This window comes from Thalassophryne amazonica, chromosome 15, assembly GCF_902500255.1.
Source record: "Thalassophryne amazonica chromosome 15, fThaAma1.1, whole genome shotgun sequence".
Classification (NCBI taxonomy): Eukaryota; Metazoa; Chordata; class Actinopteri; order Batrachoidiformes; family Batrachoididae; genus Thalassophryne; species Thalassophryne amazonica.
Genome location: NC_047117.1, coordinates 11,165,429 through 11,180,458, shown reverse-complemented (window position 1 = coordinate 11,180,458; position 15,030 = coordinate 11,165,429). Strand labels below are relative to the sequence as shown.

General features: G+C 40.4%; 1 protein-coding gene across 1 annotated transcript; it reads right to left on the bottom strand.

Moving 5' to 3' along the window:
* Window positions 1-9,434: 9,434 nt before the first annotated feature.
* Window positions 9,435-14,480, bottom strand: LOC117526886 (homeobox protein unc-4 homolog). The gene is made up of 3 exons (XM_034188963.1): window positions 13,983-14,480; window positions 13,441-13,616; window positions 9,435-10,871 (listed from the first exon to the last, which is right to left on the bottom strand). Exons 1-3 carry the CDS (start codon window positions 14,236-14,238, stop codon window positions 9,780-9,782), a joined length of 1,524 nt encoding a protein of 507 aa, XP_034044854.1. The 5' UTR covers window positions 14,239-14,480; the 3' UTR covers window positions 9,435-9,779.
* Window positions 14,481-15,030: the final 550 nt, after the last annotated feature.

Genomic DNA, 15,030 nt, shown 5'->3' with positions numbered 1-15,030 from the left:
CAGAGGCTTCTTTTATTCTTATTATTTAGTTTTATTTTTTATTATTCTTGTTGGGGTGTTTCTATTTGAGTGCAATATTTTTCTAACAAAGGCCTTTGCTGATGTGAGATTAAACTTGTTTTCTAATTAAAATCCTGAAACTAACAGATTATAATAACCCTCTCTTTAAAAAAATCACAGCGGAGAGAAGGATTTAATGTGATTGTTTCGGTCGAAGGGGACGTTTCCCGAGGCCTTATGGGAAAATAATGTCCTTATGAATTAAATAATAGGGTTATTACTTTCATTGATTTTGGGTGTCTGGGAATTTGCTGCTGAGCTTTTCTCTCTCTCTCTCTCTCTCTCTCTCTCTCTAATTATTTTCCGCTTCTCACAGCGCAAACAGCGCAGCCACCGAGCGAAAATTATGCAAATATTATTAAAGGGACTCGGGCGCGGAAATTCATTTTTGGCGGGGCGCGCGGAGGAAGCTGTGTCCCTCGGATCCGCCGCAATTTATTTGCAAATAAAGTCGAACTGACCGGGAGGGATCGCCGATATTTAGCCCGGCTGTCAACACCGCAGAATTAATGGTTTTAATAATTGGGATTTCACTTTCCGGGGAATTGGTGGCGTTTATACTTAATAAGATAAACACACTTTCCACAGCGCGTGTCCGCGTGGGGCCACCCGTCGTGCACATTTAGGCAGCTGCGCTTCCAGGGGCGTAGCCAGGATCTTAGTTGGGGGGGGGGGCTGCTTAAACAATTTTATAGTACTGAAATGATTAAAGGAGTCATATTCTTTAAGAGTCAGCCTCCGACAGCTGTCGTTTGCTATGAATCCTTTTTCCAAAAATGATTTCAGAACAGAATGAATGAGTGAACGGGCAGCTGCTTTTTATTTGTCAACACTTTAGTGATGTAAATCATCTGAGGAAATAAGGCCAACTATGAATATCTGTTCTAACAGAGTCAAGTCTGAAGATCACTTGCCAGGTGGTCTAGAGGTTAAGTATTAGGTTTGAGATTAGAGGATCTTCTGTTCAAACCCCAGCCCTTGGGCAAGTGTGTACTGAGGACCTTGCATGGCAGCACCCTGACGTGTGTGTGTGTGTGTGTGTGTGTGTGTGTGTGTGTGTGTGTGTGTGTGTGTGTGTGTGTGTGTGTGTGTGTGTGTGTGTGTGTGTGTGTGTGTGTGTGCAAATGGGAGGCATTACTTTAAAATGATTCAAGCTTCTGATTGAAATAAAATAAAAAAAACAATACTAGATAAATCCAGTCCATCTACCATATGCACTGTTGTCACACTTTGCTGCATCCACGGCACCACCTCAGCCAGGTGATACATGGGCATCCCCTTCTAACCAGTCTCAGGCTACGTCTGAACACTCATACCGGTTAGTACAGTCAGTTGGTACAGTCAGCAAAAAGAATCTGAATGTTCAGTAGAACTTTCACAATATTTGAATGGTGTGGTGTGCAAACAGACTATGTTCGACTATCGCAACCCAGTCTCACAGCAGTTCGTGATGGCATTACGAAAAGTCATTTAATCTATTGGCTTGTGATATCGTCATGAAAATGGGGTTCATGTTCATTTTGTGACACAGGTACGATACGCAGGGTGATGGGGGGTGTAGGCAGTCTGGAGGCACATCACAGAACCAAAATTTACAACTGACCCATTGATAGCCATATATAAAAAATTTAGAATTAAAAAAAAAAAATCAAGATTTATCTTATATGCCACTGCGGGCTGTACAAGTGTGCAGTTTTCCATCTTCCTCACATTGAAAATAACAGATTGTTCAATTTACTGCCTTCCACCACACAATGTGAACGTACCATCACAAGTACTTTTGGGGGATTATGTGTCATATTTCTCGATAACAGAGCTACTTTATTCAGTTATCAAACAATAACAATGTTATGCAAGGCGGAAGTGGAGCCAAAAGATGGTTACTCTAAATTTTGCCACTTAGTTGTAGCATTTTTTTTAACTCACCAGAGGGTAGTCACAAGGGCTGAATGTTAAAGGTCAGTAGATTACATAGACCTTATTGCAAACACTGTATTAATATGACTGTAAAGTTGCAAAAAACAAATGAACTTGCACTTTAATATCACTTTTAATTCATAATTAGTCGTTTTTGTCTTAATTTTACAAAAATGCACGCTGAGATCATCTGGCAAGCATAAGGACACTTGAGGCTAGCTTTGACTTCTGCACTGCTGCAAGTCAGCATGGCATCTGACAAGCACAAAGAAGAGAATTATGGGTAATGAAACAACACAGAGGCTTTTTTAAACAGTGGCATTCATCCCACCAACGTTCAACTACACGTCGTAGCTGCTGCACATCAAAGTCAGCTGATTTGTTGAATTGACCGCAGTGGTCAGGTGGCAGAACAGATGTAGAACCTCAATGTTTATACCCAATATTGATAACAAAACTAATGTTTTTGTACGCAAGAAACCAAGATAATTGTGTTAATTTCTCATATGATCTTCTCGGGAGAGAAAAACGCACTGCGGTAGGGTCACTGGTGGGCACAGCTAACCAAAAACTTAGCTTTGATAACAGTTAATCAGCTAAATCAAAAGTAATTTTTTTTAAAGCAAAACCGATAAACTCCTAAAAAAAAATTAGTGGAAGTTACAGATAAAAGCTAAACTGATAACTTTCAGTATTGATTGATTTCAGTACACTAACAGCTACTGACACAACAACGAGCCAGTGCTTCTGTGTCAGATTGGCTTTCTCTCAGCAAAAGAGACCTGGTGACTGAGAAGAAGGAGGAATAAAGATAATTTTGTCTTTACACAATACAGACTTGCTGGCATATCACACAAGTCATCAACAAGCATACATTTTTAACTTATGGTTAAAATTTTAACCAAACTAATTTCAGACAACTTACTTAAATTAGCGTCACGTCTGGCATTTTATAAAGTGAAAATATCAGCTATATGTTTTAGTTTTAAAGTAATGCACTAATTCTGAAGGTTTTAATGTTTGGGACACACATGCTGCAGTGAATTATGGGTAAAGTTAAAGAGCAAACTTCACTTTACCCCAGAATGGAGAAACAACCTGAGCTTCCTTCTGGCATGTTTACATAAAACAAACACAATAACAATGTCTATAAATCCAGAGAATATATTCATGAGAGTTTTAGGCACAATATACAAAGAGTTTAATGCTGTTGTCCGTGTGCAGCGGTTAAAGTGCACCCTGATCAGAGTGTCTCAATGCATTTCTCCTGTCATGAAACTTTACCCATAATGCACTGCAGCATGTGTGTCCCAAACACTAACACCTTCAAAATTAGTGCATTATTTTAAAACTAAATCATATAGCTGATATTTTCACTTTATAAAATGCCAGACGTGACATTAATTTAAATAACTTGTCTGGAATTAGTTAAAATTTTGAATATGCCCACGAATCAGTATGGTGTAAAGAGAAATGATCTTTTTTTTTTTTTTTTAACTCTCTCTCTCTCTTGTAACCAGCTCTCCTTTGCCTGCAGAGGATAGAGCTGTCTGTCTGCTGAAAAACTTTTAACAGGTAGGTACTAAAGTCTTCGATTTCAGACTTCACAAATGTTTTTAACTATTAAGCTTTATTTACTCTGCCTGCAAAAATATGTTAGCAGTCTAAAAATGATCAGACCTAAAGTCATCGGAAGCTAATTGGTCCGCTGATGGTTTTCAAATATACCTGAAAAGCTAATCCGATAATGAAAACATTAGCTTCGATAATTAACGGTTAGCCGATTAGCGGAAACGTGCCCACCACTGGGTAGGGTAGGCTAACAGTGAAAATTGTGCCACTCAGCCTGTAGATTCCTGTAAGTGACTCCAGACATGGTAATGTGTCTGTAGCGATGCGTGGCACCCTCATAAATGCTGAAGTGGAACTCTAAAAGCAAACGCTGTGCAACAACCGCCAAACATTGATGAAGATGCCACCAACATGCAGCAGCAGGTAAATGGAAGCAGGATTAAAGACCACAAGCTAGCCATAGCCAAAACCATTCTGACTTTGGGTGTGACTCAAGAAATCCAAATTCAGATCTTGCTGCAATGTAAATTTATGGTCTACAATATTTAACACGGAATCTGCACCAAACATTTTGGCTGTAGGTGACAAATACTAGCTTTTCTACGAAGTACCAGACTATTGCTCAGCGAGCTTCCATTATTATCAAAATGATGCAATTTGAAGTACTGAATTTAAAATATGCTGAATGGAATATATTTTGAAAGACAAGCCTCAAACTTTGTAAAAATGTTTTATGGTTGCATGAGGTGGATTTTCAGGCAAATCCAAAAAGCCTCTCAAAACTAGAAAGGAAACACTATTTTGTTATTAGAGGTCACATGACTGACAGAAAGAGTCACTCTAAAATACACAGAACGGCGCATGTTGGAGAGCTTGTTAAATCGCCTAAGGATTTTAAAAAAAAAAAACAAAATGTGAATATTTAACAGGATGTATCCATCCTTCACCATGATTAGTGGAATTAAGAGTTCTTTCAAGAGATTAAAGTTATGTGACCACAAGAGGGTATCAAATATCTGAGCAGAAATTATGGTGGACTTCCTGTTCATGGAGTTTGGTACTAGACCTTACTTATGAGTAGCACCTTGAGGTGACTAGTATGATTTGGTACTGTAGGGTAAGGTTTGGATTTTGGGAAACCTTTGAGGGGCTCAAAGTATTCTGAGGAGATCTGTGAGAGTTGCGGGTTCACAGCAGTCAACGTGCATACGTCCTGATCTGGCATTTTTCACGTAGCATACATCTTAGGACTCACCTGACTGGATAGTTTGAAAGTAGGCGTGGCTTAGTGACAATCTGGGGGGGGTACCAGTTTGTTTTGAACCATGAAACCACCCACACCCCCCGTCACCCTGAATTATTTATTATACCACAATGTCTGCATTATTGGAAATTGGAACTAGAAACCACGCGACCCCAGGACTAGCAATCTTGGAACCACTACACAAAACTTATGAAAAATCTCCTGCCCCGTCCCCCCTTTTTTTAATGTCATTTCTAACAGTGAACAGTATGTACTCCTCCACTTTGTCTTAAAGTCCACTGCAGAAAACATGCTGTGATTTGTCATGGTTCTGACAATGTAGCGGTTCAGACAGTGTAGTGGCTCTGAGATCGTATCAGTATTGCTGTTACCGAGGTCATTTTGTTCCGAGGTCTCCAAGTACCAAAAAAGGACAGATATTTAAATACACAAATGTCACCTGATTGCCAAATCACATTGGTGTAAATGATGCTCACACCCTAAAAATATTTTACTGTTTTCAGAAAGAGAACAGAACTTTTTTTTTTTTTGGTTTTGTTTTTTGTTTGTTTTTTAATATAAACACTAAAAGTTTTTTTTTTTTTAACAATTCTTTGACGTATGCAGATATACAGCATCATATTTCTGTCATGGACATCAGACAAATTTTTTTTCTTCACGTTAATTCTTGTTCTTTCTTTTTAATTAATAATGCAGGACCTTTAAAAAACCTGTGAATTTTATGATGCATTCACATTATCAGCTGAAGTGCTTCTAATCTGGATCATTCATGTTTGTAAGTGACTTGTATGTCATTTGACTTTTCACACAGCAGCCAGTTTGACCACAGTCACTCCAGATCAGATCCCGAACATCGCATGCAAGTGACTCATATCTAATATGGGGGGAAAAAGCAGATTTGAAATGTACAAACTATGCAAAAATATCAGCTCCGGAGTCACACTGCTACAGATCACACACAAATCAGATGCAGAGACATGTATGAAAGCGGCCCAAATCCAATATGAAAACTAAATCTGATTTTTCATGTTTACATAACACAAAAATATGTTATATGCTAGCAAAAGATGAATTCAATACATTTCCGATGTGTGACTGAACGCAACCCGACTGCTGTGACGTTACCAACTGAATTATCTCAATGTTTTCACAGCAGAAATGAGAAGCAAACCTGAATCATATGTTCTGATGAAGAAATAATTTTAAAAATCAGTCACAATACAAAAAATATATAAGTTCTGTTGTATATGATCAAATAAAAAGTATTTTTTAAAATAGCCACTTTAGACAGTAATGTGAATGTAGACATGTACTATGTTCACATTATCATTTGAAATGACCTGAATCAGGAGTTTTCATATCAGATCAGTTTTGTTTTTGTTTTTTTGCAAGTGACCTCTGTGTGATCTGACTGATCTCACAGCAGTCATGTCAAAAAAGAATTGATACAAATCAGATGAAGAACTACATATGAAACTGATTTGGGATGGTCACACTACTAAACATCAGATCTGTATCATATTCAAGGTGTAAAAAACAAAAACAAAAAAGACAGGTATGTTTGGTTATGCAAACATGCATGCCCTGCTTAAGAGACCAGAATGGGTTTTTTTTAACCAAGTATATTTTAACATGCTTTATCTAAACATTTTACATTTACATTGTGTGTATATTTGGAATCCAGTGTAATCTTGTTTTTATGCTACTGATTTTTATTGTGTAAATGTGATTATTATTATTATTTATTTTTTTTTAATTTTTTTAATGTGGAGTTGTGATGTACAGTGCATCCGGAAAGTATTCACAGCGCTTCACTTTTTCCATGTTGTATTATGTTACAGTCTTATTCCAAAATGGATGAAAATCTTTTTTTCTTACAAATTGTATACCCAATACCCCATAATGACAATGCAATTTTTTTTTTAGATTTTTGTCAATTTATTAAAAATAAAAAACTAAGAAATCACGTGTACATAAGTATTCACAGCCTTTGCCATGAAGCTCAAAATTTTGCCCAGGTACATCCTGTTTCCACTGATCATCCTTGAGATGTTTCTACAGCATTACTGGAGTCCACCTGGGGTAAATTCAGTTGATTGTACATGATTTGGAAAGACACACCTGTCTACATATAAGGTCCCACAGTTGACAGTATGTCAGAGCACAAACCAAGCATGAAGTCAAAGGAATTGTCTGTAGACCTCTGAGACAGGATTGTCTGGAGGCACAAATCTGGGGAAGGATACAGAAACATTTCTGCTGCTTTGAAGGTCCGAGTGAGCACGGTGACCTCCATCTCCATAATGGAAGAAGTTCAGCTCCACCAGGACTCTTCCTAGAGCTGACCGCCCTTCTAAACTGAGCGACTGGTGGAGAAGGCCTTAGTGAGAGAGGTGACCAAGAACTCCTGGTCACTCTTCAGAGCTCCAGTATTCCTCTGTGGAGAGAGAAGAACTTTCCAGAAGGACAATCATCTCTGCAGCAATCCACCAATCAGGCCTGTATGGTAGAGTGGCTACACGGAAGCCACTCCTTAGTAAAAGTCACATGGCAGCCCACCTGGAGTTTGACAAAAGGCACCTGAAGGACTCTCAGACTGTGAGAAACAAAATTCTCTGGTCTTATGAGACAAAGATTGAACTCTTTGGTGTGAATGCCAGACGTCATGTTTGGAGGAAACCAGGCACCATCAGTGAAGCATGGTGGTGGCAGCATCATGCTGTGAGGATATTTTTCAGCAGCAGGAACTGGGAGACTAGTCAGGATTGAGGGAAAGATGAATGCAGCAATGTACAGAGACATCCTGGATGAAAACCTGCTCCACAGCGCTTTTGACCTCAGACTGGGATGATGGTTCATCTTTCAACAGGACAATGACCCTAAGCACACAGCCAAGATATCAAAGGGGTGGCTTCAGAACAACTCTGTGAATGTCCTTGAGTGGCCCAGCCAGAGTCCAGACCTGAATCTGATTGAACATCTCTGGAGAGATCTGAAAATGGCTGTGCACCGACACTCCCCATCCGACCTGATGGAGCCTGAGAGGTACTGCAAAGAAGAATGGACAAAACTGCCCAAAGATAGGTGCACCAAGCTTGTGGCATCATATTGAAGAAGACTTGAGGCTGTAATTGCTGCCAAAGGTGCAACAAAGTATTGAGCAAAGGGTGTGAGTACTTATGTACGTGTGATTTTTGTTTTTGTTTTTATTTTTAATAGATTTACAAAAACTAAAAAAAAAAACTTGTTTCCTGTTGTCATTATGGGGTGTTGTGAGTAGAATTTTGAGGGGAAAAATTAATTTACTCCATTTTGGAATAAGACTGTAACATAACAAAACGTGGAAAAAGTGAAGCGCTGTGAATACTTTCAGGATGCACTGTAAATTTGGTAAAATAAAGCATTCAGAAATGTATTTACCCTCAAAGTACAATAAAAATAATAATAATAATTATTATTATCGCTAAAGAAATCTGATAGTTCACATGTTGTGTTTGTCGGTGACCTATTTGTCATCCCACAAAGGTAAAATCAGATGTGAATCAGAACTCAGATCACATATGCAAATGGAGCAAATCTCATACATATAAATGCACCCCCCCCCCACCCCCACCCCCAAAAGCATCTGATTCAGGTCGCTTCAGATGATTAATGTGCACACAGCTTTGGTCTGTAATTCAAAAACACTTCTGCTTTTGGATGTTCCAACCTAATTCTAATTCACCCAGCTTTATAGATTTCTTAACCTGGGTCTAAATTTTGTGAGCGCAGCTTTCCATTGGTCAAAAAATATTAATCCAAACCCAGCACATCATTCTGTCTCTCTCCTCTATAAATGTATCCCTCTCTCCCCCCCGAGGGACTCGCAGTCCTATTAGAACAAATGAGGAGGGGCCCCGGCTCCTTTGTAAAAAGGCACAGGCAGGCGGGCGCGCGCCTGTCCTATTATGTGCGACACATGATCAATAGGACGATAACGCAGCAACATCAATATAAGCGACAGAACAATGAGGAATATCATCGAACATCTATCTTAATATAGCCGACTACAAGGGCCGCCTGACAGCCGCGGCAGCTCATGAAAATTCCGCCCCACGAATCTGCCACCATCTCATCCTCCTCCTCCTCAATAGACTATGCGCACTCACGCACACACACGGCTGTGCGCGGTGCAGCTGGCGCGGCTATTATTTTCCCATTTCAATTTGACACCCCTGCCTTTCATGCTAATTCTATTATTGTAGGAAGTTTATGTGATTCCGTATCACTAGAAATCGGTAATGTCTAATAACCCTTTGGGCTGAAAGGAGGAGGAGGGGGGAAAAAAACTGCCTGGAGACCGGCGGCAGCCAGTGGGAAAATAATTACTTTCATATCAAAACTCAGCAGGAGGCGCAGGGTCCTATAGCCCGCGGCCGCTAACCTCATTCCAGCTCGGCCTTTCAAATGAATAAATTTGTTAAAGCAATAAATACAAACAGCTCAACGGACTTGAGCCAAAAGCAGCAGCTCACTCCGCACAAAAACGGGAATTTATCTGCTGCAACACGCCAAACTCCATGATCCGAGCTTGTGCCGCACGCCTTCTTCCCCTATAGCACGCCCCTACAAACACAGTCAATCAGTGTGAGCAATAACTTTATTTATCAAAACGTTTACATATAAATATTCTGGTCTGCACAATATCTGAGATTTTTTTTTCTTGTGCGTGTATTGTTGGTCACTAAAAGAAAAACCTGCTGCTGCTAAAGGCCTAAACATAAAGGTGACCACACTTTAGGGCCTATCTGGATTGATTCACCATTAGAAAATAGACAAGAATGAAGTCTCCTGATTCCTGATATGTTTCAGCAGAGCTTTGGGAATGTTGGAATAGTCTGAGCGGTCTTCTTGGTCCTTTGTTTATGCTTGCTCCTTGCAAGTGTTAGTCCATATCAACATCCTCGCCATCTGTTCCGGGTGTTTCTCAACAGTCTGTGTTAGCCTCAAGATGCTCAGCGAGGTCTGCAGACCCGCGCTCGTCTCTCGCAGCCTTCTCCTTCGCACGTGGCTCAGCGGCTTGGCAGCCCTCAGCCGGTCCTTCAGCTGGAACTTTCGAACTCCTTTGGTCGTCGCCGGGCCGAGAGCTCGTCCGCAGAGCATTTAGCGGTGAGGAAACAGGGAGTCCAATGATACTAAAGTCCCCACACTCCTTCGAGTCCGTTCCGTCTGCTCTTTTGCTAACGTGATTGTGGTGGTTATTGTGCGCCATATGATCTGAGTTTAGAGGCTTAGTGGCAGCATTGAAGCTGGAAAGGTCAGATGGAGCAGGGCTCCCTTCGCTTGGCACACACCTTTGTTCTAGGTTGAGGCCATTGACGTTGTCCTGGCATGGTGAGGCTTTCGTGGCAGTTTGGGGCACAAGAAAACCCAAGGGCTGATGGGTAATGGGGTAAAGCAAGAAGTGCCCTTTACCTACAAGTGTCCTCTGATTGGACAGAGAAGGGAAGTCCAGCTGAGATTTCCGTCTCGGTGTAGCATCAGAGAGAAGGCTCTCTACACTAAAAGGGTTTCGTTTCTGCAGGGCCGAGGATCTCAGACCTGCGGGACTGGAGCTGTGCATGCTTCCCGGAGACGCCAGCTCCGACTCGCCCATGGTTCTTTGGTTTTGGTGGTTTTGGAGTTGGCAGAAGTTGTGCGACGTTTGGTCAGAACTGCATTCTGTTTGGTGCCGTCCTCCTGAACCCTTCGTCGCCGGCAGTTCGATGTGGATCGACCCGTTGACATTCGATGGCTGCTGTTCACTGTCTGTGAACTGGGACACACCACTGTCACTCTCGGAACCTCCGGGTGTGTGGAAATTGTCACCTGGGAGAAGTTTGTTCTGGGACTTCAGCAGCTTCCGCTCCTGCTTCCGTTTCTTCTTCTCTGCTCGCTCGCGCTCCCTGCGTGCGATCTCTTCCGGGTCCATGGGCTCACCGCTGCATGTGGTTGGGTGGGAGTTGTGAGCAGGCCGCCCCGGACCCTTCTTCGTATTCTCCTTTTTTCTCCATTTGGCTCGTCGGTTTTGGAACCAAACCTACACACAAAGTTGATGATTAGATGAGTTTGTGTCAATTACAACCTTTCACTTTGAAATAACTGTACATGTTTATAAGTTTGCACAAGTGTTTTGGATGATATTGTACATAATGTAAATATACACTGTAAAATGAAAAGTTACGTTCATTTCATCTTTCTATGTCGACCAGTTTCACAAAACATGGTTGTTTAAATGGGAAACAGAACGTGCAATTAACTGTAACATGTTTTCAATTAGCTTTTCTCATTTAAACAACCAAGTTTTGTGGAGCTGGTTGACACAACTCGATTCAGTAAATATAACCTTATTATTATTATTATTATTGTTTAAGAATGCTAATTATTTGTCCCACTCCATTTTGGCACCATATTGTTAGCTTCTCTTTCTGATCACATTTTATTTTATTTATTTATTTTTGGTCAATCACTATTTTGTGTTAATAACATTACAAACACCTCTACATGACTGAAATGATCAGTTTAATCATTTGATGGTTATTTTGCAACCCGTTTATTATTGTTTAGATGAGAACAATAGAAAAAAATTCTTGTTGAAATTCTCCATAAACCATCTTATGCCTTTTGATTTAAATCTTATTATTTATTTGAAGATATTTATTTAATTTATGAAAACCAGCCAAAACTAGTTTGGAATCAACTGGAGTCTAAATTAAATCAAAGTGTTTTAAAAACATAGGGGTTTAAAACCAGTTTGATTTACTTAAAAGTGCTTTAAGCCAGTGATGCAGAACGATTTAAAATCAGATCTTTTTTTATTCAATGTAAACATGTTTCATTTTAATACTGTTTTTTGCTTTGTTTGACACTGACTTGACTGACATAAATTAATAAATAAACAAATAAATACAGTTTGAACCATCTTAAAACGTGTATGAAGCAAATTAAAACGGATTTAAACCAGTTAATCTAAAATAAAAACAATATTGCAGCCAGTCCTCTGAATATATTATTTTATTTCTCTTGTTTATGAAATTAATTAATTACCCAAATAATTTGACTTTCATTAATATTATCAGCTGTTCAAGTAACACTTTTGTTAAGTTTTAAGTTTCTGTGCTCGTGAGTTGTGTTAAAGTGTTCCTAATAATTTGTCCCATAATGTCACTGCTCGAATCCCGCACGAGCGTGTGAGTGACTGGCGTGTCCGTGTCCGTCACGTGTACGCGCACGTACGGAGCCGCAGCCGCCTCACGGAGCTCTGTGCTGGGCCTCGAGGCGCGCTCAGGGCCGCGTGTTCGCCGCTGATAAGGGCAGGAGTTTAACATGCACACGCTCGATCCGCGAACATCCACCGGCGTCGGGCGCGACACCGCCGCCGCTTATGAAATGTTAATGGCGCTTCGAGCTTTGTGACGCAAACCTGCGCCGATAAAGCAACTTGAGGGATCAAATAATCTGCGCCTTTGTCTTTGTTTTATTATTATTAATTAAAAATGTAAGTCTCGAAACAAAATGGTTTGGAAAATATTTTTAAATTAATGTAATATTTTTTAGTAATTGTTATTATTGCTGTTAATTTATTGTTATTACTGTTATTACTTTAAAAATAACTTATGGACAAATAAGTACTATTTCACACCAACATTTAGAGAAAATGTAAAATATTTTTCAAAAGAATGTAATACTCTGTTGTTACTACTACTACTAATTATTATTATTAATGTGGTTAGTAGTAGTTTCAAAATTATTTGAAATTACTTTTTTTTATTAACAGTGCATTTACACATGCATTTTATAATCTATTATTCAATTGTACAATGCCAACTTTTAACAAAAATCTTTGAGAAAATGCTTCAAAATGAATGTAATCTTTTACTTTATTATTATTGTTGTAATAAGTAATAAAACAATTGGTTGAAAAAGTATATCAAACACTTTTTTTCCACAAAAGTTTAGTAAATTGTAAAAATAAAAATTATTTATTTTGATTGTTGCTGTTATTTTAACAATATAGTTGTAGTGTGTGTGTGTGTGTGTGTGTGTATATATATATATATATATATATATATATATATATATATATATATATATATGATGTAATGAGCATAAGTGTCTGTAAATACATTTACAAATTAAAATGTATATTTTCTCCATATTTTCAAGCATAATGGTAATAGCTACAACTTTTTGGAATCAGCGTATGCCGTAATAGCCCCCCCAACAAAAAAAATATACGAACAGACACACACATACAGACACAAAAACGGAAGGATTAAAAAACTGAACAAGATGTCAATAAAGTATTAAAGTTTTAACTACCATTTGCTCCTCTTGGTTTCCTCAGTAAATAGCCTTGTTTTGATTAACCCATAAATCAATAGGTCGTCTCCATGCATAATTCAAAAGAGAACCTCTATTGATGTTTTGGTAATTGACAAATAACTATCCGAACATGGGGCGGGCCTTCAGGGTTCACGTCCCTGTGATTTTCCTGCAGCCTTTAACGTGAATTTACAAGTGATGTTTCTGATGATTGTTATGGGACAGTCTGGGCCATAACCGAGTGGCCCTATAAACCAAAGCATCCAGGGTCACACGGCTCTTACCTGGACCCTGGACTCCACCAGGTCCAGCCTGAGCGCCAGCGCCTCCCGCATGAACACGTCCGGATAGTGACTCTCGTTGAAAGCCTTCTCCAGCTCCTCCAGCTGCCAGCCGGTGAAGTTCGTCCGCGTGCGTCTGCGTTTGCAACCCGCACTGTCCTTATCCGGATCGCCGGAATCTACAGTGGGCGTGTGCGTGAGAGAGACATATTCAGACAGTAATAATAATCATCATATAGCGGAATGACCAGGTCATAATAAGAAAGCAGACACTTGCGTAAAAGGCGCATGTTTTACGCACGAGATTTCTGAGTCCATAAAAAGGAATAAAAACCCATTTGGACATTTCTTATTCAATAAGGACGATACCACACTTTTGCTCATTTTACTCCACTACTTTGACATATTAAAAAAGTGGTTTTAAAATTCGCCAAGCTCAAAAACTTTATAACTTTACAGAGTAAATCAGTACTGTTGCAGCCATAGAGTCCAGATAGGGTCCGTTATTTCGCCTCCCGCGGTCGGTGTCGGAGGTCCAGGCCTACCTGACAGTTTGAACTGCGGACTGTCGGTCGACAGCAGCGGACTGGATCTCACCACCGACGCCGAGCACGAGCCGTTAAGTAATCCGTCTATGGAGAAGGGGATGGCGGCCACCGACTGCAGCTGATGTCCGCCACCGAGATCGTAGACGTGCTGGTGCTGGTGGTGGTGGGGGCCGAGCGGGTAGGGGAACCCCACCAGTCCGCCCAGAGATCCTCCGAACTGGGTGTGAGAGTGCTCGATTACCCGACTGTCCATGCTCGTCCGGGCTGAAGACGCACAGCGAGGCGGTGTGGCTGAACATGCAGTCTGAAAGTGGAGGGAGGATGAAGAAGAGGAGGAGGTGAAGAACGAAACGAGAGTCCGGTCCTTCGACTCCCGCCGCACGAGATCTGTGGAGCGGCGACGACCGGAGGTGTTTACGGCCCAACCGGCTCCTTCTCATTAGGACTTCTCCATCTGCTCCCGGGACCAATAAGGGACGTTAATCGTCAAGTGACGTCAGGCACGTGGTTAATTTGGGGGTGGGTGGCTTTGGGGGGCGGGGGAAGCAGAGAGACAGAGAGAGAGAGAGAGAGAGAGAGAGAGAGAGAGAGAGAGAGAGAGAGAGAGAGAATGTTTTTAATTGTGCGCGTGCACACACACACACACACGCACGCACGCATATATATATATATATATATTCAAATGGCAACTTTCTGGCTTTAAGAAACACTATAAGAAATCAGGAAAAAAAATTGTGGCAGTCAGTAACGGTTACTTTTTTAGACCAAGCAGAGGGAAAAAAATATGGAATCACTCAATTCTGAGGAAAAAATTATGGAAGCATGAAAAACAAAAGAACGCTCCAACACATCACTAGTATTTTGTTGCACCACCTCTGGCTTTTATAACAGCTTGCAGTATCTGAGGCATGGACTTAATGAGTGACAAACAGTACTCTTCATCAGTCTGGCTCCAACTTTCTCTGATTGCTGTTGCCAGATCAGCTTTGCAGGTTGGAGCCTTGTCATGGACCATTTTGTTCAACTTCCACCAAAGATTTTCAAT

What these genes read in the sequence shown, in the direction of transcription:
- LOC117526886 (XM_034188963.1), bottom strand. Translation starts at nt 14,238, where the DNA reads ATGGACAGTCGGGTAATCGAGCACTCTCACACCCAGTTCGGAGGATCT. An exon ending in TCCGCAGTTCAAACTGTCAG is followed by an intron (nt 13,617 to 13,982) that starts GTAGGCCTGGAC and finishes CGCCCACTGTAG; the next exon opens with ATTCCGGCGATCCGGATAAG. An exon ending in TGGTGGAGTCCAGGGTCCAG is followed by an intron (nt 10,872 to 13,440) that starts GTAAGAGCCGTG and finishes CTTTGTGTGTAG; the next exon opens with GTTTGGTTCCAAAACCGACG.